This window comes from Pelophylax lessonae, assembly GCF_965119305.1.
Source record: "Pelophylax lessonae genome assembly, chromosome: 10".
Classification (NCBI taxonomy): domain Eukaryota; kingdom Metazoa; phylum Chordata; class Amphibia; order Anura; family Ranidae; genus Pelophylax; species Pelophylax lessonae.
In genome coordinates, this window is record NC_138777.1 from 177,407,152 (window position 1) to 177,433,151 (window position 26,000).

The following is a 26,000-nucleotide window of genomic DNA, read 5'->3' on the forward strand; positions in this document are numbered from 1 at the left end:
ACGCTCGTAGGGGGGTGGAACTGGCGGCAAATTTGAAAAGTTATACACACAAGCACACTGATTTCATTACAAAATAAAATAAACTCATATTAGTTTGCCCCCCAGTGCCCTTTCCTGCAGTTTTACTGTACACACACACACACATATATATATATATATATAACCTATGTATACATGTATATAACATATGTACACATATATAACATATGTATACGTGTATATAACATACATATATATATATATATATATATATATATATATACATATACATACACACACACACATACATACATACATATATATACACATATATACACTCTTTGACTTATTTATAGTTATTTATTATATTATAATTTTTGATTTTGTGTTTCAAACTTTATCATACCTGAGATGTTATAAAGAAGAACGCACAGTAAAAAAAAAAATCATATGTAAATAGTTGGTTTGGGCTGCTCGTCCTTAAGAATTTCTAGCAAAATAATGGTACCACTTTCAGCACCTAAAATCGGAAAGAATCATCCCGCCAGGGAGGTTAAGGGCTATTGTACAATAAATGTATCCCTCTGATGTGTGATTCTTGGTGGATTGCTCTTAACCACTTGCCGACTGCCTAACGCCGATCTACGTCGGCAGTCAGCCCCTCACAGGCAAAGTGACGTAGGGCTACGTCACTAGCTTGTGAGGGTCTAGGGAGCGAGCGCGCGCCCCCGGAGGCGCGCTCCCGCTCCCGCGTGGTCACGGACCCCCGTGACCCGATGTCCGCCGGTCACTCGGCGATCGGCGGGGGAGAGGGAGAATGTCAGGCAGCTTGTGTAAACAAGCTGCCTGTCATTCTCCTCGCTGTAAAGACACTGATAAAATGGATCTAGTATGTAGATCCGTTGATCAGTGTCCTTACAGCTCAAGCCACAGCCAATCACAGTAGAAAGCACGCCCCTAGGGATACACACAGCCCCTCCCTTCCAAATAAAGTTAACCCCTTCACAACCAGTGTATTTTTACAGTAACAGTGCATATGTATAGCACTGATTACTGTAGAAATGTCACTGGTAACCCCAAAAGTGTCACAAATGTCAGTCAAGGGTCCGATCTGTCCGCCCCAATGTCGCAGTACCGCAAAAAAAAAAATCGCAGATCGCCGCCATTACGCGTTAAAAAAAAACAACAAAAATGACAAAAATCTTTCCCTTTGTTAGTAAACGCGATAACTTTTGCGCAAACCAATCAAAATACGCTTTTTGCGATTTTTTTTTTACCAAACATATGTAGCATAAAACAAATTGGCCGAAAATTTTAAAAAATTTTGATTTTTACTTTTTTTTTGGGGGGAATTTCATATAAAAAAAATGTGAAAAATATTATTTTTGCAAAATTGACGCTCTTTTTTTGTTTATAGCGCGTGATCAAAAAATCGCACAGGTGATCACATACCACCAAAAGAAAGCTCTATTTGTGGGAAAAAAAGGACGTCAAATTCGTTTAGGTACAGCGTCGCACGACCGCGCAATTGTCCGTTAAAGTCACGCAGTGCCGAATCGCAAAATACCCCCTGGTCAGGAAGGGGGTAAAATCTTCCGGGGCTTAAGTGGTTAAAAAAGGCATTTGGCAAGCAGCGAGGAGGCATGAAAAATAGATTACAGGGCCATTAAGTAGTGGATACGTATTAATTACTAAAAAAATAAGGACATCATTTAAAGCGGAACTTCCTCCAAAAGGAGAAGCTCCACTCTTCCTCCCCCCGTTCTTTTGCCATTTTTGGAATTTTTTTGGGGAGAGCAGGTACTAGGGATAGACCGATTATCAGCAAGGCTGATATATCGAGGGCTGATATGCACTTTCCCTGATATATCGGTATCGGCGCCGGAAATGGCAGATATTGCCGATATTTTTGTGATGTCATTCTGCCTTCTTAGGCCGCCTCCCTCGCCTTGGACAGCCTCGTCTGGAGTCAGGACTAGTCTCGCGGGAGTGTATCACAGCCATACACCCACCCACAGCAGCCCGGTGCCAGCCAGCCACCCACATCCACAGGCCCTGTACCAGCCAGCCAGCCACAGGCACTGTACCAGCGAGCCAGCCAGCCACCCACAGGCCCTGTATCAGCCAGCCACCCACAGTCCCTGTACCAGCCAGCCACCCAAAGCCCCTGTACCAGCCACCCACCCACCACAGGGTGCCAGCCAGCCACCCACCACAGGGTGCCAGACAGCCAGCCACCTACCACAGGGTACCAGACAGCCAGCCACCCACAGACAGGGTGCCAGACTGCCAGCCACCCACAGGCCCTGTACAAGCCAGCCACAGGCACTGTACCAGCCAGCCAGCCACCCACAGGCCCTGTACCAGCCAGCCACCCACCCACAGCCCCTGTGCCAGCCACCCACCCACCACAGGGTGCCAGCCAGCCACCCACCCACCACAGGGTGCCAGCCAGCCACCCACCACAGGGTGCCAGCAAGCCAGCCATTAAGCATTAAACAAAAATTAACATGTTCAGCACCAGATTTGTGTCAAAAATTGTCTTTATTTTTCAAAACTTTAAATGTACAAAATATCGGCCCATATCGGCTGATACCAATACGTTGTAACCAAAATATCGGTATCGGCCCTGAATAAAACATATCGGTCTATCCCTAGCAGGTACCTAGTTTTGGCAAGTACCCGCTTCCACTTCCGCCTAAGCAATCCAAGCAGAAGTTTGCCCCCCTCTCCCTGCCCACAACCTTCTGGAGGCTGTGGGACCATTCGCAGAGCAAAGTGTGGCTCACGCATGTTCAGTGCGAAGCCAGCTGTGAAGATGCAGGGAGTCACAGCCGGCTTCCCACAGTTAAAATGCCGGCACCAGAAGACTGGCAAACAACCAGCTCAGGTGAGGATGGCGCTTAATCCCTGGACAAGTGAGTGTCTGTTTATTAAAGGTCCGTAGCTACAGCTTTTGTGGCTGCTGACTTAATTTTTTTGGAACTTGGCTGAAGCTCTTTAATGTCATATTAAGGCTGAAATAATATGACGCTTTGCTATAGCATTTAAGAAACATTGAACTGATCTCACAGCTGTAAGGCTCCATATTAGATATCTAATGCTGGCAGTACTAGTAAAACAAGAGTTAAAATAATAACACCCTGGATAATGTAGAAAGTGTCTAATGTTGAGGGATCTACGACAGGTACCCAGAGGGGACGCCTCGTTCAGATTCCACAAACGACTATCTTTTTCCAGATCAGTGCATAATGTGACAAAGTAATTTGCCACAACCGCATCTGGTGACAGGTAAGTAGATCATTAATATCTTCCTCCCACAGTTCCCGAGATCCAATTTATGTCTTGAATGTACAGTGACATCCCAGGTGACAAGGAGGACACTATAGCACTGCAATAAAGGCTCTTCTCATGGAATACAATGACCCATTAGTATATTAAAAGGACATTTTGCTCATTGGTTTGAAACTCCCAGGTGCTAAAATGTGATTCCATAAATACAAATAATCCAGTCTGTGCATGGATTGACTACCCCAAAGCCCCGTACACACGAGTATAAATTTGGCCGGGAAATTTTGTCCGACGACCGATCTGTCGATTTTCGGCTTGTTAGTATGGTGCTTCCGACAACAGACTCCGACTTTTCGGCCAAAACACGTCCGATTTTCGTCTCATTAGTACAGATTTCGATGGGAAAAATCTTATGAGCAAGACTGGCCATGCTCAGAGATGAAAGAACACAAAGAATGCAATCCAACACATGACATCACTTCTGAAGTAGAATTCTGTCGTGCGGGAAAATTTGTGTGCAGTCTAGAGCACATTCCAACCAACAGACACCACTCTGGACAAAAGACGGACGACCGGTCGGCGGAGATTCATTGTGTGTGTACGAGGCTTTAGTCTGATATCCCAACAGTGGAGGAACTGAAGAATACTTACCAGCTACAAATCAGGCTCAACCTATTAGCAGTTAAAGCCTGGAGTGTATACAGTAAAACCTTGGATTGCGAGCATAATTCGTTCAGGAAACATGCTTGTAATTCAAAGCACTCTTATATCAAGGCAAATTTTCCCATAAGAAATAATGGAAACTCAGATGATTCGTTCCACAACCATTTATTCATAAGTCTTTCCGTTTATAGTCTACATACAAAGATTATAGCAATGTGATAGGTTGTGTAACCGTAAAATATCCATCCACAAATGGCGCCTCCACAAGGGGATTAGAAGCAAAATCCAGCAGGAGCTACAGAGTATAAAAGAGAAGAGAGGCGCCTCTAAGTGTAGCAGTATGGAGACATTTAATGAAGGTTCAACATTTAGCAACTCACATGGTTGATGATTAAAGAGGCACATCTAAGTATGCAGGCATCCGGGGTAAAGCTGTCCAAATAGACCATCTTCTGAACCACCGCCTCTCACCAATGTCAGTCTGCAATCGTGACTGGGAAGACTACCCTGCAGTAGAGTGATCTGAAAGTGAGGCTTTGAATCGCTCGTGGAGCGCAGCGTGGAAGGGTGTGATGAAGATGGCAGTGCGGAGAATGGTCTATGTGGACTGCTTTACCCCGGATGCCTGCATACTTAGTATTGTATTGCTACACTTAGAGGGGCCTCTCTTCTGTTTTATACCCAGTTGTGACATGACGCTACTTGTATATCAAGACATCGCTTGTATATCAAGTCAAAATATATTTAAAAAATTTGCTTGTCTTGCAAAGCGCTCTCAAACCAAGTTACTCTCAAACCAAGGTTTTACTGTATTTCCAATTTAACAATCTCTATATCTGTATGGAAGTAACCAGGTTTTTTAATTTTGTAATTAAAGCTGAACTCCATAAAAAAACAAAAAAAAACATTTTTGACATTTGTTATATAAAAATAAATAACCTCTAATGCTGGATGTCCTTTGTGTGGATGCTACATTAGCTAAAATTAGACATTTCCGCAGCCAAAACATATCGGCCGAAAATTGTGTTTTTGGCATTTTGCCGATAAAGAAAAAGGTGCCGATAATAGTGCTGAAAACGTGCGTGATTTTGCCGCAAATTTGCCACAATTTTATTGTGCTTATGGTGTGTTTTTCATAGGTCATGTGAGGTTTATTCCAGTTTGATGGAGCTAAGCTACATATTTGGTCAATCTGAGGAGTCACACACTCTGGGGCTTTTGGTGTATTTTTGAATATAAAGCATTAAACTAATATATATGTGTGTCGCATGAGGATATTCTTCATGGAAAATACTTTGTTGTAATATGATCATATACAGTGTTTTATGATATTGATTATTATGTATCTCTATGTATGTATGATTATATTTCTTATTTTCATGTTTTCACACACAAATTTATTTCTGTTTTTGTTTTTATACAATCCCGGGTTTGCGAATGAGCAAAGTGATATGTAACCTAACGACGACCCTGTTAGGGGTTAAATTAGTTGGTCATTGATTGCTTGAGCAACCCGTGGGGGTGTTCTTTTGTTTAATTAGGTGCATCTGATTTAGTTTAAGACAATTATGCACATTATGGAGCTTTTTGTTGTCTGTATATAACTTGTTTTTAGTCATGCACACTATAGCTATGAGTAAGCACTGTTAGTAGTGTGAAACGCGTCAGCTGTCTTTGATCCCTACCTCTGTATGCTGTGGTATTTTATCCTCTTTTCAATAAATATTTGCATTGGAGTGCAGCTGTCCAGACACACTATTTGTTCTATATAACTCAAAAACCGCATCAAAAAGTAACAGAGGTGCGTTATTGGTGCGTTATTGATGCCTTCTTGCAGGCTTGAAGGAAAGGGCCCCAGCCAGGGGTCTGGGGGGTCCTTCATGGTTTCTTGCACCATGGCCCTGAAGGTTCTAGTTACGCCTCTGGATTCGATCCGTCAAATCTGGATGGATGGAAACCCTATTTTCCATCTGTCCGGCAGATCTGATGAGAACGGACCGACGGTCCATTCCCCTCCGATTTCCCCATAGAGATGCATAGGGAACTGACAGCTCAGTCTCTGCACACAGCACAGAGAACAACTGTCATCCTCCTGCTCAGCAGGGGATCGGCGGATCGATCTCCCGCTGAGATAAACAGAGTCCGTCCGACGGACGGAGCGTGTGAAAGGACCCTTAAGGGCCCATTCACATATCTGTTCATAGATAGCCATACATCTCATGCATTATCAAAAGTCATGCCTATCCATGTAATGTCATTGTCAGAGTCACCAATGCAAAGAGCAGCATTGTCCTTGATAGGTTGGGGGTAGCCACTTGTTGTAAACAACACCTTCATATATTGTAAATCAGGTCCAAAGCAAACCTGTCTTTGGGTAAATATGGAGACCTCTCTAAGGCCCCTTTCACTTGGGCAGCAGACTTTGCCGTCCCTCTAAAAAGGGATCTACGTGCCAAGAATATGGCACTCAGTTGAGGCACTGATATGGGCATATTTCGGCTTCATTACAAGACAGCCGACTGTCGGCTATGGACGCCGGTACCGGGTTGATGCCTCTAGCTGCAGGCATCGCTCCGGTACAAACACTTTCCCGAAATATCGGCAATATCGGTCACCTTGGTGGCCGATTCCGATATATCAGGGAAAATGCAGACCGTCTTCGATATATCGGCTTTGCCAATAATTGGTCGATCCCTAGTGTCTACTTCAGTGATTTCCATCTTCCAGGGCAGTGGCCAGGTATGGTATATACAGTACGTAGTAACATTGGTCCAAGTTGGAACAAGGCTTGGAATACGTGTTTCGCCCGCCTCCTCGAGCGTCATCAAAAGGACATCCTTGACACCCAGGATGTCCTTTGATGACGCTCGGGTAGGCGGGCGAAACGCGTAGATGTAATTTCCAGCATACCGTAACCATCTACGTCACTTCCTGTTCCTCGGTGGAACGCACACGAGTCGGCGTTCCTGGAAGTTTACTGCAATAGATCTACTGCCTTATTTATCTACTCATTTGTGGGTATTTTTACTTGCATTTTTTTAAATAAACCATCTTCACCATACTACACTATGATCTCTTCATTCTAATTGGGCTGATCCCACCAAGGAAACAGCATTCGTCATCTGAAGAGAGCAGGTTGTCTGGATGATACCCATATCAGTTTTCCCAGGACTCTGTACTCATCTCTAATTAGCTTCATCTGACCAGAGGGTCTTTATTTCTGGTGAGTAGGGGTACAAGAGGGGAGTGTGGCACCTTGGCACTGATGAGCACTTTATTCACTACAGAATAAAGGAGCACCAACACAGTTTGCACACTGTTGCACTGGTTATTGGACTACTTATGGACTTTTCTATTGAATTATTTTAATATTGATGAATTTTGATATATTATCTACATCTTTGCACATTTTCTATACTTTGTCATTTTTATTCCTATATGGATTAAATACCTTTGGCACTTTATTTTTAGCATTTTAGTCACTTTTCATTCATTCATGTACTTCTATAGAAAGCACTGTTAATATTTATTTATTTAGCTTCTCCTTTGGGTTTACAGCAGCTGTTTTTGTTTTTTTTATTTTATATCATCCAAATGTTTTAATACCATTTACATAAAAATATATATTGTGTTTGTGTTCACTAACATTCATTAAAGTGTATTTTTTCCAAAAAATGTGCGTTTGAAAAACCGCTGTGCAAATACCGTGTGACATAAAAAAGTGAAACACACACCATTTTATTCTATAGGGCTTCTGCTAAAAAAAATCATTTAAATCATTTTAAAGCAAAGAAAATGCTGATTTGTACATATATGTACGTAGGTGTAACGAGGTTAGGAACATTTTTTAATTGTATAAGAAAACGTTTTGTTTCCATTTTCTTCCTTCAGGTCGTTCTTTGTCTTGGTCGCTCAATTTTTAATGGACAAATACCGTACTAATTAAACAAAGTCATTCTGGTATCTAATGAGAAACATTTCCAATGTGTCCCTTCTGAACTTTTCATCTCAATCGTCTAGAATCAGTTCTCAAATGCAGTGTACTAATGAACAGAATATCCAACGAATGTTCCGAATGTAGATAGATATTTTCGTCTGATTTTCTTATACTGTGTGCAGAGCATTAGGACTCCTTTTAGCAGCTGGAAGAGTGAGACTCCACTGCTTAGGACAAAAGGCACTGAATCCCCTGCATTGCAAGGAAGCATTTATCCATTCCCCTGAGTTCAGTTTTACCTTAACCACTTGCCGACTGCCCGCTGCATATATACTGCGGCAGGCTGGCTTGGCTGCACAAATCGTACGGCGATCCACGGTAGTGCTCCTGGGGGCCGGCAGCATGCTCCTGCCCCCACTAGGCAGTGGGAATGCCGATGCACGGGGCTGGCGGCCATGATTGCCGCCGGGCACCCGCAATCGCGCCCCACTGAGAGAGAAGGACGGGCAGCTGTTGTAAACACAGCCGATCATTGTTCTGTCTGAAAAGATCACAGAGCGCCTGTGATCCTTCTATATAGGATCACAGGTCTCTATGGTCATTTCACAAGCCCATCCTCCATACAGTTAAAAATCACTCCCCTAGGCTCACAAATAACCCTTTGATCCTCCAGGTGTTAACCCCTTCCCTGCCAGTGTCATTATTACAGTAACAGTGCATATTTTTAGCACTGATTACTGTAGTAATGTCACTGGTACCCCCAAAAGTGTCAAAAATGTCAGTTAGGGGTTCCGACCTGTCTGATATGTCACAGTCCTGCTAAAAATCGCTGATCGCCTCTATTACTAGTAAAAAAAAATAACTAAAAAATAAAAATGACAAATCTTTCCCCTAGTTTGTAGAATCGATAATTTTTGCGCTAACCAATCAAAATACGCTTATTGCGATTTTTTTCTACCAAAAACATGTAGCAGAATACAAATTGGCCTATAAGAATGAAAAAATTGATTTTTAAATTTCATTTTGGGAATGGTATATAGCAGAAAGTGAAAAATATATATATTTTTTTCAGAATTGTTGCATAGCGCAAAAAAAAAAAAAAAAAAAATTGCAGAGGTGATCAAATACCACCAAAAGAAAGCTCTATTTATGGGGGGGGGGGGGGGGGGGGAAGTGTACAGCGTCGCATGACTGCGCAATTGTTTGTTAAAGTATCGCAGTGCCGAATCTCAAAAAATGGCCTGGTCATTAAGGGGGCAAATCATTCCACTCCAGAACTGGTTAAAGCTCAATATCAAGATATTTAAATGTTCTCCACTACCAATCAGATGGCTGGAAAACACGACTCGGGAGTGAGTGTTGATAATCCATCTCCAACCTTCCTTTTCCTATGGAAAGATCTCCCCAGTCAACTCCTGATTTCCATGGTGACACGGTTATCAAGCTATATGACAAATATAATGCGGAGTCACCACACTGTCAGTCTATATTTAGTTGCCGGGCACGGCTGGTAACAGGATGAAATATACACACGGTGAACTTCCATCATCACTGCATTAGAGGAATGAACGGCGTGGATCTGGTGACAGTTTGATTGCCGGTGATTGTTACAACCGGCTCTGATATAGAGGAATCCATGGAGTCTCCCAGGGGGACACAATACGATCGTCCTCTCGGGGGCTTTACATCCAATCCTTATTTAAACAAGCAATGCTGCAGCAGCAACTATATAGGGAATTAATTAAAGGAACATCAGAAAGGAATATTTTCTGGTATATGACAGCAAAAAGTAATCAATTCCCAAACCTATAACTCTCCTAATAACCTTTATTTCTATAGGACCCAGCAGTAATGACACATTTACAGTACTGCAATGTATACTGTCCTGTATGTAAAGGGTTAATCCACCCAAAGCGACCTCATGGACGTGAGTAGGCTGCAGCCCCCCCCCCCCCTATATCTCTGGCGCTTCAGTAGATCTCCCCAGCCGTAGAGTCTCACTCCTCCTGCTGCAAAAAAAGGAGTCCTAACCCTGCTTGCGTCCTACAAACGTACATGGAAACCCAATCACTGGAGCTGGGGATACGATTCTCGATTTTCATTTGAAACTTTGATTTTAAGAACATTCATTCCATTTTTCTAAGGCTCCGTTTACACCTCAGGATCGCGGCAAATCGCGGGAGGCTTGTGCGATGACTTTTTTTCTAAAGGCACCCCAATTGGGCCGCAATTGTGGCGCAATAAATCGCAATGCAATCACAGTAAATCGCATCGCTACAGCTGAAGCAAAGCTCCTGCTCCTTTTTTAATGACAAGCAGCGCGCGTTGCAATTTGCCACGGTCGCAGTGTGATTTATCGCGGCAAAATCGTAGCGTGATTGATGTTCAATTAGGAAGTAATGGCATCACACAAGCGTCCCACGATTTGCCACAAATTGGAATCACTGCGATCCGGATTGCTCAGGTGTGAACAGAGCCTAATTGTGGGTGGGGTAACACCGACGTTCGTTTTCGCACCGTAGTGATGAGAACATTTAAGGACGTAGGATAGGAAATTTTTCTCATACAAGGGAGATTCTAGGACCCCCTTCACATAATCACATAGCTGGAACAAACGCTCCCGCTACGCTTTTTTGTAGAGCGATTTGCCCGCGATTTTGCATGTCACATAGGGCCAGCACATTCACTTGAACTACTTTATGCACCTTTGTCACCCAAAAATAAGCTCCTGCTCCTTTCTTTCACACGATTTTGAAAGGCACAGTTAGTGAGACTGTCGTGCAACAAATGCAGCAGAACTGCGTTTAGGGTGCCATTAGGGGATAATGGCGCCCGAACAAGCATTGCACCTTGTGCTGCGATCACCATGCGATTTGGAACCGCAGGTAGAATTGCGGCAATTCTGCCCACGATTCCAAATCATGAAATGTTAATGGAGCCTCGCAGCGTATTTGGTTTTTGTAACGGATCAACCGGCACCCCGAATTGGTACCTCCGTTGATGGATGCTCCTAGTGCTTCCCGAGGGCTCCAAGCACTCCACCAGACACCGTAACCACATCAGACCCCACGAACCACCGCAGCTTGGTTGGGGTCTCACCGTCTCCTACCCACCCTGGACCTACGACAAGGCTCCAGGTTGACGTGGGTGAACCTCTCTTTCCCCAGAGAGTGAAGCAGAAACAAGCTCTTACTAGAGCTTAGTGATTATCCAAGGGAGTATGAAGAGCATAGCAATACCTTGTAGCCGGTTCCCCCAATGAGAGGATCAGGTAAGTAGAGGTGCTTTTTCTGCTCCTAAATGTACATTTAACCTCTGCAGCGCCAGGGCAGCCCCTCTACAAGGAAGGATTTTCATTCTCCCTGTAGATGGGATTTAAAGACACCGTGCAGCCATCACTAGAGAGCTTGTAGATAGGACATGGCTGAAAAGAGGCTGCAGAAGATCAGCAGCTATTCATGACCGTTCACTCAGCCGGCGATCACCTGTAGTGATGGTGGTTGGCTGCATTGTGTGTGCGTCCAGCTAGGATCACTGAAGACAATCACTGGTATCGCTGCACCCGCTGTCAGCCTGTCATTGCATTGTACAGGCTCAGCCCTGATGATTCATGCCGCTGGATGTGCTAATCGCCCGTGTGCCTGATCTCTGAAGCTCACTCCGTGTTCGTATCGCACTCCGGTGGTTACTGGCAGGCGGTAAGGAAGAGATGGGACACCTTCTCACCGCCTGTTTTAACCCAATTTTTGCTGACAAATGCGCCACAGCCGCATTTGTAGGGCGTTTGCAGCGCTTTCCCATTGACTTGAATGTGTAGCATTCAGCAGGCTTGCTGCCCTTCGATAGCTACATGTCAGATCAACTTTATCGCAGGCGAAACGGTCGCAGCATATCTCCATCCGCTGCCTTATTGCACCTTAACAGGGGGGGGGGGGGTGGTTGGCAGGTGGCAAAAACACAGCTAAACCGCACATTTATGTCACATCTATTGTAATATTACTACATTAAAGCCCCTTTCACACTTGTGTGACTTGTCCTGCGATTTGGGATTTGCATAGTCACATTGCATGTAGCACCCATGATTTTCAATGAGTACCATTCACATTCATATCTGTGTGACTTCAAGTCGCAGTGACTTCAAAGTAGTCATTGCACTACTTTGGTTCGACTGATGCGACTTGAGGTCTATAGACCTCAAGATTACACAGCCATTGCTTCAAGTCCCATCAAAGTCACGCGACTTTCAGGTTGCACAAGTGTGAAATGGGCCTTATTGCACAGAAAAAAAAAAGTTGCAGAAAAAAGTGCAAGTCCATAGAAAACGATTGCATTCTATGTGCCCCAGGAGGTGCGGCGAGGTGCAGTAAAATGTAGACATGTCGCACTTGGAGGCAACGCATGTTGCTGCACTGCTGACTGAGAACATCAATGGACTGTCACTTTCTGAGCCCTGGTTCACGCTGATGCAATGTGGGAGATGCAGCGAATCCTGTGCGTTTCCTGCACCGCACTGCAATCGCACAGTATCCATGCGATCCACTGCGGGTGTCAGTGTTAGATTAATGGCACCCTGAAACAGATCACAAAACGCAGTGCGATTGCCAGAATTGCATCACATGGGTGTTCACGATTCAGGTGCGGAAAATAAAGGGTCCTGCTCCATTTTGGTGTGGATGCGATTTGAGCCATACAAATTGTATGGCTCAAATCGTACTGAACGGACACCACATATGATGTGCACGGGAATGCGGTGCAATTCCTGTGCGAATTACATGTGGTGTTCTGCATGCACTAGTGTGAACCCAGGCTAAAGCTTCAAAAAAGTAAAAAAAAAAAAAAAGTAGGCGTATTGATGTGCTAAAATGCGTTGCAACAACCTAATCCACTGCAGACTGTTACAAATAAAACTGGCATCTCTCCGCTAAAACAGTGCGTCTGAGTGAGAATGAGCCCCAGGGATCACCATACACAATACAATCTCTGTACAATCAGTTTTACATTGACCAAAACTAGGTCATATTTTATTTTAATTTTTTTTTTTTTAACAAATTAAGTAATATTTTTAATGATGGATACAGGGGGGTTTATTTACTAAATGGACTGAGCACTTTTGCAAGTATAGTTGCTCAAGAGCTTAGTAAATGAGGTGAAGCTTCACTTTACAAAGAACATCCAATCACATCCAAAGAAAAAAAAAACAGCATTTTTGCTTGCACATGATTGGACGAAGTCAGCAGAGCTTCACCTAAATGATCTGGAACAACTCCACTTGCAGGGTGCACAGTCTATTTGCCTTTAGTAAAATTATCCCCCATTATTTGCTCCATATAAAGGGAGGATTCATAAATCTGGAGCAGAATCTGGTGCAGATGTCCATGGAAACCAATCAGCTTCCAGTTTTTATTTGAACAATCTGAAGTTAGAAGCTGATTGGCCCCCATGCACAGTTGCCCCAGCTTCAGAGTGCTGCAATTCTAGTAAATCCCCCCAACGTATCTTTCACACATTTCCCATGTCCTCTATTTAGTTGTCTCTTATATAATCCCATTATTTATAAAGTGTGTCTATGTAATAGGAGCCCCAACCTCATCCATCCAATCAGGAACTGCCCCCTGTAGCTGTCAGTAGACCCAATGCCGCCACACATTTCAATCCTATAATCCGATCGATATGCCATTTATTTAAAGTCAAAAAGATGAAGGAATTTTTTTCCCCTGCTGTAGAAAATTGGATCATGCTTTGCTGGGGTTTATCACCTTCTTTTGGATCAACTGTGGGTATAGAATTGTGTACAGTATCTCACAAAAGTGAGTACACCCCTCACATTTTTGTAAATATTTTATTCTATCTTTTCATGTGATAACACTGAAGAAATGACACTTTGCTACAATGTAAAGTAGTGAGTGTACAGCTTGTATAACAGTGTACATTTGCTGTCCCCTCAAAATAACTCAACAGTCATTAATGTCTAAACCACTGGCAACAAAAGTGAGTACACCCCTAAGTTAAAGTCCAAATTGGGCCCAATGTGTCAATATTTTGTGTGGCCACCATTATTTTCCAGCACTGCCTTAACCCTCTTGGGCATGGAGTTCACCAGAGCTTCACAGGTTGCCACTGGAGTCCTCTTCAACTCCTCCATGATGACATCACGGAGCTGGTGGATATTGGTGACCTTGCACTCCTCCACCTTCCATTTGAGGATGCCCCACAGATGCTCAATAGGGTTTAGGTCTGGAGACATGCTTAGCCAGTCAATCACCTTTATCCTCAGCTTCTTTAGCAAGGCAGTGGTCATCTTGGAGGTGTGTCTGGGGTTGCTATCATGTTGGAATACTGCCCTGTGGACCAGTCTCCAAAGGGAGGGGGATCATGCTCTACTTCAGTATGTCACAGTACATGTTGCCATTCATGGTTCCCTCAATGAACTGTAGCTCCCCAGTGTCGGCAGCACTCATGCAGCCCCAGACCATGACACTCCCACCACCATGATTGACTGTAAGCAAGACAAACTTGTCTTTGTACGCCTCACTTGGTTGCCGCCACACACGCTTGACACCATCTGAACCAAATAGGTTTATCTTGGTCTCATCAGACCACAGGACATTGTTCCAGTAATCCATGTCCTTAATCTGCTGGTTTTCAGCAAACTGTTTGCGGGCTTTCTTGTGCATCATCTTTAGAAGAGGCTTCCTTCTGGGATGACAGCCATGCAGACCGATTTGATGCAGTGTGCAGCGTATGGTCTGAGCACTGACAGGCTGACCCCCCCCCCACCCCTTCAACCTCTGCAGCAATGCTGGCAGCACTCTTACGTCTATTTCCCAACGACAACCTCTGGATAGGACACTGAGCACGTGCACTCAACTTCTTTTTTCGTCGACAATGGCGAGGCCTTTTCTGAGTTGAACCTGTCCTGTTAAACCGCTGTATGGTCTTGGCCACCATGCTGCAGCTCAGTTTCAGGGTCTTAGCAATCTTTTTCTAGCCTAGGCCATCTTTATGTAGAGCATCAATTCATTTTTTCAGGTCCTCAGAGAGTTCTATTCCGTGAGGTGCCATGTTAACCACTTTACCACCGGAGGATTTTGCTGTCTTACGTCCAGGCCACTTTTTGCGATTCGGCGCTGTGCGACTTTAACTGACAATTGCGCGGTCGTGCGACACCGTACCCAAAAGAAATTTACGTCTTTTTTTCCCACAAACAGAGCTTTCTTTTGGTTGTATTTGATCACCTGTGCGATTTTTACTTTTTGCGCTATAAACAAAAAAAGAGCGTTTATTTTGAAAAAATAACAATATTTTTAACATTTTTTTTATATGAAATTCCTCCCAAAAAATATGTAAAAATCAAATTTTTTTAAAATTTTTGGCCAATTTGTTTTCTGCTACCTATGTTTGGTAAAAAAAAATCGCAATAAGCGTATTTTGATTGGTTTGCGCAAAAGTTATTGCGTTTACTAACTAAGGGAAAGATTTCTGTCATTTTTGGTGTTTTTTTTTTTTTAACGAGTAATGGCGGCGATCTGCGATTTTTTTTTGCGGGACTGCGACATTGCGGCGGACAGATCGGACCCTTGACTGACATTTTTGACACTTTTGGGGGTACCAGTGACATTACTACAGTAATCAGTGCTATAAATATGCACTGTTACTGTAAAAATGACACTGGCAGGGAAGGGGTTAATTTTATTGGAGAGGGAGGGGTTAATGTATGCCTGGTGCTTACTAACGTGTGGGGGGGGGGTGACTGAGTGAGCCAGGGACAGATCGGATGTTCAGCTATGCTGAACACTCCGATCTGTCAGTCCCTGTCACTTTTGAGATCCGCCCGCTCTGTTTACACAGGCGGGCGGATCTCCAAACTGGATTCCCCAACGATCGCCGCCGCTCCTCCCCTGGCCCGACTCCCGCTGTGAATGAAAACAGCGAGAGCGCGCCTCCGGCGACGCGCGAGCGCCGCCTACAGGGGGAGGAGTCCAGCGACATAGGTCTACGTCACTGGACAATAATGAGCCACTGTGCCGCAGTAGCAGCACAGTGGCCGGAGGTAAAGTGGTTAAACTTCCAGTGACCAGTAGGAGAGAGTGAGAGTAATAACACCAAATTTAACACACCTGCTTCCCATTCACACCTGAGACCTTGTAACACTAATGAGTCACATGACACCGGGGAGGGAAAATGGCTAATTGGGTCCAATTTGGACATTTTTACTTAGGGGTGTACTCACTTTTATTGCCAGCGGGTTTAGACATTAATGACTGTGTGTTGAGTTATTTTGAGGGGACAGCAAATTTACACTGTTATACAAGCTGTACATTCACTACTTTACATTGTAGGAAAGTGTCATTTCTTCAGTGTTGTCACATGAAAAGATAGAATAAAAAATTTACAAAAATGTGAGGGGTGTACTCACTTTTGTGAGATACTGTACACAATCCTATGCCCACAGTGGATCCAGAGGAAGGCAAAAACCCCAGCAAAGCATGATCCAATTTGCTACAGCAAATTTGCTTTTGTGAGAATTGCATGATTTTTTTTTTTTATTGGTTAAACTAGATGGACTTGTGTCTTTTTTCAAACTGACTATGTAAAATGTGACTATATAACTATGTAATTATGTAACTCTATAACGATGTAACTATATAATTTAGGGCCTAATTCACTATAGCACCTAGTCAGCAAATGGGTGAACAAATGGTCACAAGCGACTAAAATCCATAGAAAACAACTAAAACTAGTAAGAAACGATATTCTTTTTAGCACGCGGTGAATAATTACTCACAAAATCGAATTAATTATAGGTCACATAAATCAGTGACCATCGAAATCAATAAAAGTCGTGGTAAAAGCCGGTGAATTGCACATGGAAAAAATGTTTAGAGCTTAATCTCATAGATTAAATGGTTCCTAAACGTAATGTATTGTTTGGAGATGATCTGCTTTTAAATTTGTTGAAATAGTGTTGAGAAAGCAGAAATATGCTTGAAAGTCTGAGAAGAGATAAAGATAAAGTCACCCTGTTTTTAGAACTCTGTACTGACACAACTGAGCATGCCCAGACTAGAAAACTTGTCACAAACCTACGATAGATAGATAGATAGATAGATAGATAGATAGATAGATAGATAGATAGATAGATAGATAGATAGATAGATAGATAGATAGATAGATAGATAGATAGATAGATAGATAGATAGATAGATAGATAGATAGATAGATAGATAGATAGATAGATAGATAGATAGATAGATACTGCTCAAAAATTAGGAACACTTTTTAAGAGTACAGCATCCATCAAGTCAATTAATTAAACTCCTGGGATATTGTTCTGGTCAGTTAAGTAGCATAGGGGGTTGCTAATCAGTTTCAGCTGCTTTGGTGTAATGAAATTGACAACAGATGCACTAGATGGGCAACAATGAGACAACATCCAAAACAGGGATGGTTCTACAGGTGGAAGCCACAGATTTTTTTTCCCTACTCATCTTTTCTGACTTTGTCAAATTTGATATCTTGTCTGTCTTTTTGTTTAATCCTGCACTTAAACTTTTAATAAGGGTGGGGTGGTGAGAGCTGTTATAATGTTACGTTTGACCTGGTTAGTGTCCAACCTATTTTTTTCCCTGCTGTACACTATGAAATGGAAGGTGTGTACAATTTAAGTGTTTCTCTTTTAGATTGTAAGCTCTTTAGAGCAGGGCCCTTCGAACCATTTTGTAAAGTGCTGTGAAAAATGTTGCAATATAATAATGTCAGTTTTTAGGACAAAGTAACTGAATGTACAAAATAGTGTTCCTGTTGTCCAAATAAAATGTAGAATCGGTTTTGAATTTTTTTTTTTTTTTTTTGATTGAGGTTTAATAAAATATTGTCTTGTTAACACACCTTCCATTCTCTATTAAATCTACTTTGCTACAAAATAATTTTATTCTGCACACATGCAAGTCATTAAATAGAGAAAGTATAAGAGCCGGTTCACATTAGCGCGACTTGTCAGGCAACTTGTCAAAATGACAAGTCGCGCTCCCTCGCGGTCCATTGACCGCTACAGGAACCGTTCTAATAGGAGCGACACAAGTCATTTTTTTAGGGGGTTGCTTATTTTTATAAAATGCAGACTGATGGGCATATTTTGTTAAGGGGCACACAGATGGGCACATTTGTTCCCATTAGAGTGCCCCATAAAATAAAATATGCCCATTAGAGTGCCCCCTAACATAAAATGTGCCCATCAGCCTGCGCCTTATTTTATGTTGTTAAGGGTCATGCTGATGGGCAAATTTTATGTTAAGGGGCACTCTAATGGGCATATTTAAATGTTAAGAGCAACGCTGATGGACAAATTTTTGTTTTGCCCACCAGCGTGCCCCTTAACATAAAATGTGCCCATCAGAGTATCCCTTAACATAAAATGTGCCCATCAGCGTTCCCCTTATTTTATGTTAAGGGTCACGCTGATGGGCATATTTTATGTTAAGGGGCACGCTGATGGGCAAATTTTATTTTAAGGGGCACGTTGATGGGCAAATTTTATGCTAAGGGTCACGGTGATGGACACATTTTATGTTGGGGGGCACTCTGATGGGCACATTTTATGTTAGGGGGCACGCTGATGGGCACATTTTATGCTAAGGGTCACGCTGATGGGCACATTTTATGTTAGGGGGCACTCTGATGGGCACATTTTACACATTTTATGTTAGGGGTCACTCTGATGGGCACATTTTATGCTAAGGGGCACTCTAACGGGCATATTTTATGTTAAGAGTAATGCTGATTGACACGTTTTGTTTTGCCCATCAGAGTGCCCCCGAACATAAAATGTGCCCATCAGAGTGCCCCTAACATAAAATGTGCCCATCAACGTGCCCCCTAACATAAAATGTGCCCATCAGAGTGTCCCCTAACATAAAATGTGCCCATCAAGCGTGTCCCTTATTTTATGTTAAGGGTCACGCTGATGGACACATTTTAGGTTAAGGGGCACTCTAATGGGCATATTTTATGTTAAGAGCAACGCTGATGGACACGTTTTGTTTTGCCCATCTTTCTGAGTCATAGCACAGACTTCAGATTCGGACCTCGGCCCAAAGAAAATTTTAGCGACCGGACCTCCTTGAATTTTAATTCATTAGCCCTGCAATATACCATTATTGTATCTCTGTTGCAAAACAATACAAGATTTCTATAATTGAGAGAAGGCCTTACCTGTGCTTTTGCTATATTTCCTTAGAACACTTCATCTCTTGCTGGTATGAAGATATTAGACATAGAAGCCAGTAATGCTGGCCATACACTATATGGAAAATCGTCCAAACTCATTTTCTAAAAACGAACGCTCGGCCGTGAGAGAAGATGATCGTGCCATCGTGTAATGACTGATAAATAGTTCAATGGACATAAATGAATCCATTTTTTCACATGCAAACAATTTGGACGAGAAACACATTACCCTTTTAATTTATTGTTCATTCGCCAGAAATTTTCCAAACTTCGTTTTTTTGGCTCAAAAACGTCACAACCCATTACCGATTTGTGCCCATTGACTGACCGAAAAACGAACGAACTGTCCAATTGACCAAATTTCAGCCAATTTTTCGTAAAGTGTATAGCCACCATAAGATACAGGAAGGCATTCATCAGCTGACCTCATTAGCGCACACCTGTGACTGCGTTCCCTCCTTCCAGCAGATCCCAACAACACCCCGCTAGGTGCACACTTTTCTAAGGCCCCTATCACACGGGCTTTCCGATCCAGTCCGTCTGTCAGTTTTTCAGGCGGACCTGATCGGATGCTCTATGTAGCCCTATGGAGCAGCGGATGTCAGTGGTGACATCTCCACTGACACCCGCTGCTCTCCGATCCGATCCTGTCCGTGAAATTCAGACGGATGGAAATCCTATTTTCCATCCGTCTGGAAGATCGGATCGGATGAAAATTGACAGGCGGTCCGTTTTCATCGGATCTTCCATAGAGGAGAGGAGAGCGGGGGTAAAGCGCTGCGCAAACTGTTAGCGCTATATAAATCCTGTATAATAATAATAATAATAATCTGACAGCTTCATCTCTGCAAAGTAAGCGGAGACAGACCTTTCCTCTGCCTGCTCAGCGGGGATCAGCGGATCGATCCCCCGCTGAGCAAAACGGAGTCCGCCGGGCGGAAAGCCCGTGTGAAAGGACCCTTATACAATTAATCAGTGATCACCAGTCTCACTAAATACAGACATTTTTGTTTTGTCTTAAATTCATCTTGCAAGGATCTGTTCATTTGGAGAGTGCAGGAAATGAGAGATCATAATAATATGGATAGAGATGTAGTATTGGAAACAGGAGACGTGTGTCCTGGGTTCTGTAAAGCTCAGCATACACTATACAATCTGATTGTACAATCTCCTTTAGATCTGCCATCACTTATGTAATGCAAGGACCTGCCTGATTGGATACAGAGTGATGGGATAGCTGGTGTGTCCTCTTATAAAATAGTTTTGGTAAATCTAAAGGAGATTGTACAGCGCTTGTACAATGTATAGTGTATGGCCACCTAAAATGAACTAGTTGCTAACTACTTCTAATCCTTGTCTTGGTCGCCTGACAAGTAGCTTCCAATGCTGTGCAATTGAACCGTTCTAATCAGAGCGACTCAAGTCGCTCCGACTTAGAAAAAGGTTCCTGCACTATTTTTCGGGGAAGTCGGAGCGACCTGCATTGACTTCTATTATGAGAAGTCGTTGCAAGCCGCGCTGAAGTCACGCTGCACGGGAGACTTCATTAGTCGCCCCGAAGTCGGGGCGACTTTGAGTCGGATTAGTGTGAACCGACTCTTAGAAAGTTAGGGTAGCTCTTAATTGTGTCCAGGGAACTCTTCGTAGCTTTGTGGAGTGGAGTTGTGCTGCCCGCCACAAGTGGGTGTAACAACACAAATTTAATCAGAAAAAAAAAAAAATAGTTTGGGGGTCCCCCCAATCTAAACCAGGCTCTTGGGTCTCTAATATATGATAAATAATTGTTAATGTCTAAGCAGAATTTTATTAGAATGTTGACTTCTTGTTATATATGTTTATGCTTTTATCATGCTACTACTATATATTCAAGGTATAAATCTGATCAACACAGTGGCTTAGTGATTAGCACTCGGATCTAGCAACAGTCAGGTCATCAGTTCAAATCCCACCTATGCTACCCACCACCTCCCTAAAGTGTCAATGGCAAATGCATATGTGGAGGTGAAAGCATATTTGCCATCAGCATGATACAATATAACTCTTGCTGATGGCACTTACGTATGTGTTCACCAAAGCACATATGCATTTGTCATTGCAATTCTAGGAGGTGGTAGCATAGGTGGGATTCGAACCCATAACCTACCGTAAGTGCTGCTAGCTAAGAGTGCTAAAGATTAAGCCCCTGTGCTGAGCACAATTATACTTAGAATATAAAGAAGTACCATGATTACGAACTGAACATATATAAAAAGAACTCAACATTTTCATAAAATACGAATTAGGCTCTCTTCACACGGTCCACCTCCACCGGCAGACTCTGTGCTACTCAGCTGGGATCGATCTGCCAATCCCAGCTGAGCAGGCAGATGACATCCCTGTCTCCGCTCTGTGTGTGGAGAGGGAGCTGTCAGATCCCCGCTGTCCTCTATGGGGGAATCGGATGAGAAAGGACCGCCTGTCTGTTCTCATCCGATCTGATCCGCTGGACGGATTGAAAATAGGGTTTCCATGCGTCCGGATTTCACGGACAGGATCGGAATCGGATAGCAGCGGGTGTCAGTGAACATGTCTCCGCTGACATCCGCTGCCCCATAGGGATGCATGGAGGATCCGATCAGGTCCGCCTAAAAAACTGACAGGCGGATCTGATCGGATCGTTCGTGTGAAAGGACCCTTAAGCCCCGTACACACGCGTCCAAAATTGGCAGGGAATTTTCGTCCAACGTCCGATCTGCAGATTTTCGGCTTGTTTGTATGATGCTTCCGACAACCGACTCCGACTTTTCGGGCGAAAAAATTCTGGTGTGCATGCTATAAAATTTTTGTCCGCCGTCAAAACACGGCCGATTTTCGTGCAGTCAGTACAGATTTCGACAGGGAAAAATCTTATGAGCAAGACTGGGCATGCTCAGAGAAGAAAGAACACAAAGAAAGCAATCCAACACATGACATCACTTCTGAAGCAGATTTTTGTTGGGCGAGAAAATTCGTGTGCAGTCTAGGCACATTCCAACCAACAAAATACCTCTGGACAAAAGACGGACGATCGGTCGGCCGATAATCGTTGCGTGTGTACGTGGCTTTAAGCTGGATACACACCATACAACTTTTGTTGTTCGATTTCCTTTAGATTAAAGCCCCGTACACACGTACCGAATGTCGGCCGAACGATCGGCCGTCTTTTGTCCAGGGCTGTCCTGTCGGCTGAAAACTGCAAAAGACTGCACATGAATTTTGTCGGCCAACAACAGCCGACTGCAGAAGTGATGTCATGTGATGGTTAACTTTCCATGTGTTTTTTCTTCTCTGAGCATGCCCAGTCTTGCTAATCGGCTGTTTGTCGGCCGAATTCTGTACTGACTGGCGAACAATCGGCCGTTCTGGTGTTGGCCAACAAAAATTTTAATGCCTGCACACCCGATTCTGTTCGGCCGAAAATGCGCTGTCGGCTGTCGGAAGCATCATACTAACAAGCATATAATCGGCCGATCGGTCGTCGGGCCGAATATTTACGGCCGACAATCGCTACGTGTGTACGGGGCTTTACCTTTCACTATGTAGTGCAAGGACCTGCATGATTGCATACAAGTTGAAAGTGTTTAGATTTGACCTCATATTATATGATTTTGGTAAATCTAAAGAAAAAAATCTAAATAAAATTGTATAGTGTGTATCCAGCTTTAGACATAAAAAAAGATGGCCATATATAGAATAGAGATATAACTCTTACATCACTGATAATAATATAAATATCAGCAAAAGGAGCAAAACAAGTCACATCTACTAATTGTTGACAATTTAGCAATGATCTTGCTTTTGTATTTATGGGAAATATAGATTCTCTTAAACTATGTTCATTCTGCTTCAATTTAAAACAGCAGAATATGCTGAAAGTAGACGAACACCTAAAAGCCACCTTCACATCTGAATGGTTGTTTCCATAATTTGAATGGTATTTAGCAAAAATATTATTGTGTGGAAATAAAATAAAAACTAGTGAACATGCAGGGTGTCAGCATGGTTAGGATTTGAACTCGTGACCTAAGTGCTTTTTGTTTATGAGCGCTGACCACTAAACCAAAGTGCTGAGTGCAATTAGACTTGCATAATAGTTTAATATGAATAAAGAATGAACATAGATAGAAAACAATAGTCTCCTAAAAAATAAATGGAACATGAAAAAAAAATAAATAAATAACATAACAGATTTGTAACTGTAAATGATTTATACATGTAACCTCACGGAATAGAAGAGACATTACATTGTAATAATCATTCAGAATAGCATTCGTTAGCAAAAGAAGAAAAACTATGCACAATAATTGTAATATAAATAAATGGCCACACACAAGGTATAGCACACCCCATATTTATTGGCATACATGTACACACATGATCATAGCTAAATACTGCATCGCAGTGCCATTACATATAGGAAACTCGTTGGCAATTGCCAGTTCTATAACTGGCAATTGCCAACGAGTTTCCTGTATGGAACTGTGACTATGCCGATCTGGAATTCACTAATGCGTATTCGCCTATTTGTACTGACTTTTCCATTCACATGTTCACCTACTTGAAGTCTCAATTGTTTTAATTGGGAGTAACCAAATGTAGAATTACTATTTTTTCTCCTTATTCTTAGTGAATTAGACCCTTAGTAACTATATAACTATATAATTATGTAACTAGTAACTCTAACTTTATAACTGTAACTATATCATTATGTAACTAGTAACTCTAACTTTATAACTATACATTTATAACTATATAATTATGTAACTAGTAAATATAAATATATAACTATGAAGTTGGCAAACAAATAAATAGCAAAAACTTCCCTTCCGATCAATTCAGGTTTGATTTAGACCAGTTTTGATCAACCGACATCGATCAGCCAGAGTGGAAAATGATTGATCGTTTTGCACTGACTGGCAAGCCCTCATACAATCAGATTTCTATCGATCAGATTATGAGCTTGCTTGGTGGATACAGAGATGTGACCGATCATTTACAACCCGATCCTCCAACGATCTATCAAAATCCACATCCCCATGGGTGTCATATCGATTAATTGTGTTGTCTACTAGAGATCGATTGAAAATGAAATGATCCTTTACTGACGCATGTATGTCCACCATGGAGGAGACTGTACAATCAGACTGTGCTGTGAAATCGATCACACTTTGTATGAAGATCGGTTTGGCTGCATTTAGAGATCTAGGGGCAGATCGGATAGTCGGAACGTGTCAGACAAGTGATGTGGGATGTATAGATCCCCTTATGACTTCCCAGATGCGATTTGTGGGTGTCAGGAGCGGACAGAGGAGATTTTGGGATCTCTTTACCCACAACTGACCTATCAGCTGCCTGCACTGACCCTCCCAGACCCAGAGATCAGCCTGTCCTATCATCTCAGGGATCAGCCTGTCCTATCGTCTCAGGGATCAGCCTGTCCTATTGTCTCAGAGATCAGCCTGTCCTATCGTCTCAGGGATCAGCCTGTCCTATCAGTTGAGGGATCAGCCTGTCCTATCGTCTCAGGGATCAGCCTGTCCTATCAGTTGAGGGATCAGCCTGTCCTATCAGTTGAGGGATCAGCCTGTCCTATCAGTTGAGGGATCAGCCTGTCCTATCATCTCAGTTGGGGGATCAGTTTGTCCTTTCATCTCAGGGATCAGTTTGTCCTATCATCTCAGGGATCAGCCTGTTCTACCATCTCAGTTGAGAGATCAGCCTTTCCTATCAGTTGGGGGATCAGACTGTCCTTTCATCTCAGTTAAGGGATCAGCCTGTCCTATCAATAAGGGATCAGACTGTCCTATCAGTTGAGAGATCAGACTGTCCTATCAGTTGAGAGATCAGCCTGTCCTATCAGTTGAGAGATCCTGCACTGGACACACACACTCCGATCTGTCAGCGATCAGTGCCGACAAACTCCATCCATCCATCCATCAGGTGTACTCACATCCAGGATGACGGAGATGCCCCTCCTGGTGCTCGGGTTGGCCATGCCCTGCACCCCGCTCAGCGCCTCCTCTCCCCGCAGCTCTCGCTCACTCTTGTCGGTCATCTTGGTAACGATCCAGCGGAGCAGTCCGTCCAGCGCCCGGCTCTGAGAGTGCTGTTGCTGCAGGAGCTTGTGGACGCTGGACCTGCAGTACCGGGCTGCCTGCTCACACATGTCTGACACTGGGGAGGGGGAGCGCAGCCCGCCCCCTGCACCGGGACACGCCCCGACACCGGCAAAACACGCCCGCGACACGCCCCCTGCAGTAACGCTACCCAACGGGGAGGAAGGACGCTGCGGGGGAGCCACGAGTTTGGCAGGTGCCGGGCGAGCGGCCACGCCTCTATTTAGGCAAACCCCGCCCATGCAGGTCCCGGGAGACGGAGCTTCGCGGCGGGAGCGCGCATTCGCCTAGTTAAACCAGAAGAGTTATACGGAGCGGAGGGTACGAGCAATGGATGAAGAGGAGAGCCGTCCATGGCAGCGAATGTGTGTTCAATGTGTGTTCAATGTGTGTTCAATGTGTGTCTGCTCTCACCTGCCTTCCTGTAATCACAGGAGAGCAATTACACTGTAAGTCTGCGAAACATAACTACTTTTTATTTATAAAGAGATATATTTGTGCAATCCATGGACATGTCCCCAGGATTTATCTCTGCTAATAAAGAGCAATGCCTGGGGATATGCATTCAGCTCAGAGTGGTGTCAGCCCTGCACAGCTGTCTTTTGCTAAACTACATGAACCCCCCCCCCCCCCCCAATCCTCTTCCTCACAACACTGGGATCTATTCAGGGCTCCTGAAAGAAATCGTGGGGCCCTCTACAGACTACCTGACAGGACCCCCCCCCCAAGAAAATATTAGGGCTCCATTCACATATAGGCGTCTCAGATCA

The 26,000-nt window shown here is 43.4% G+C and overlaps 1 protein-coding gene across 1 annotated transcript in view; it reads right to left on the bottom strand.

Annotated features, from left to right (window-relative positions):
* The window catches only part of NECAB2 (N-terminal EF-hand calcium binding protein 2), a 389,351-nt gene extending 364,037 nt beyond the window's left edge, over nt 1-25,314 (bottom strand). The window contains exon 1 of the mRNA XM_082269903.1: nt 25,065-25,314. Coding sequence (XP_082126029.1) covers nt 25,065-25,280 — 216 coding nt within the window. The 5' untranslated portion in view covers nt 25,281-25,314. The remainder of the gene's footprint in view (nt 1-25,064) is intronic.
* Nucleotides 25,315-26,000: the final 686 nt, after the last annotated feature.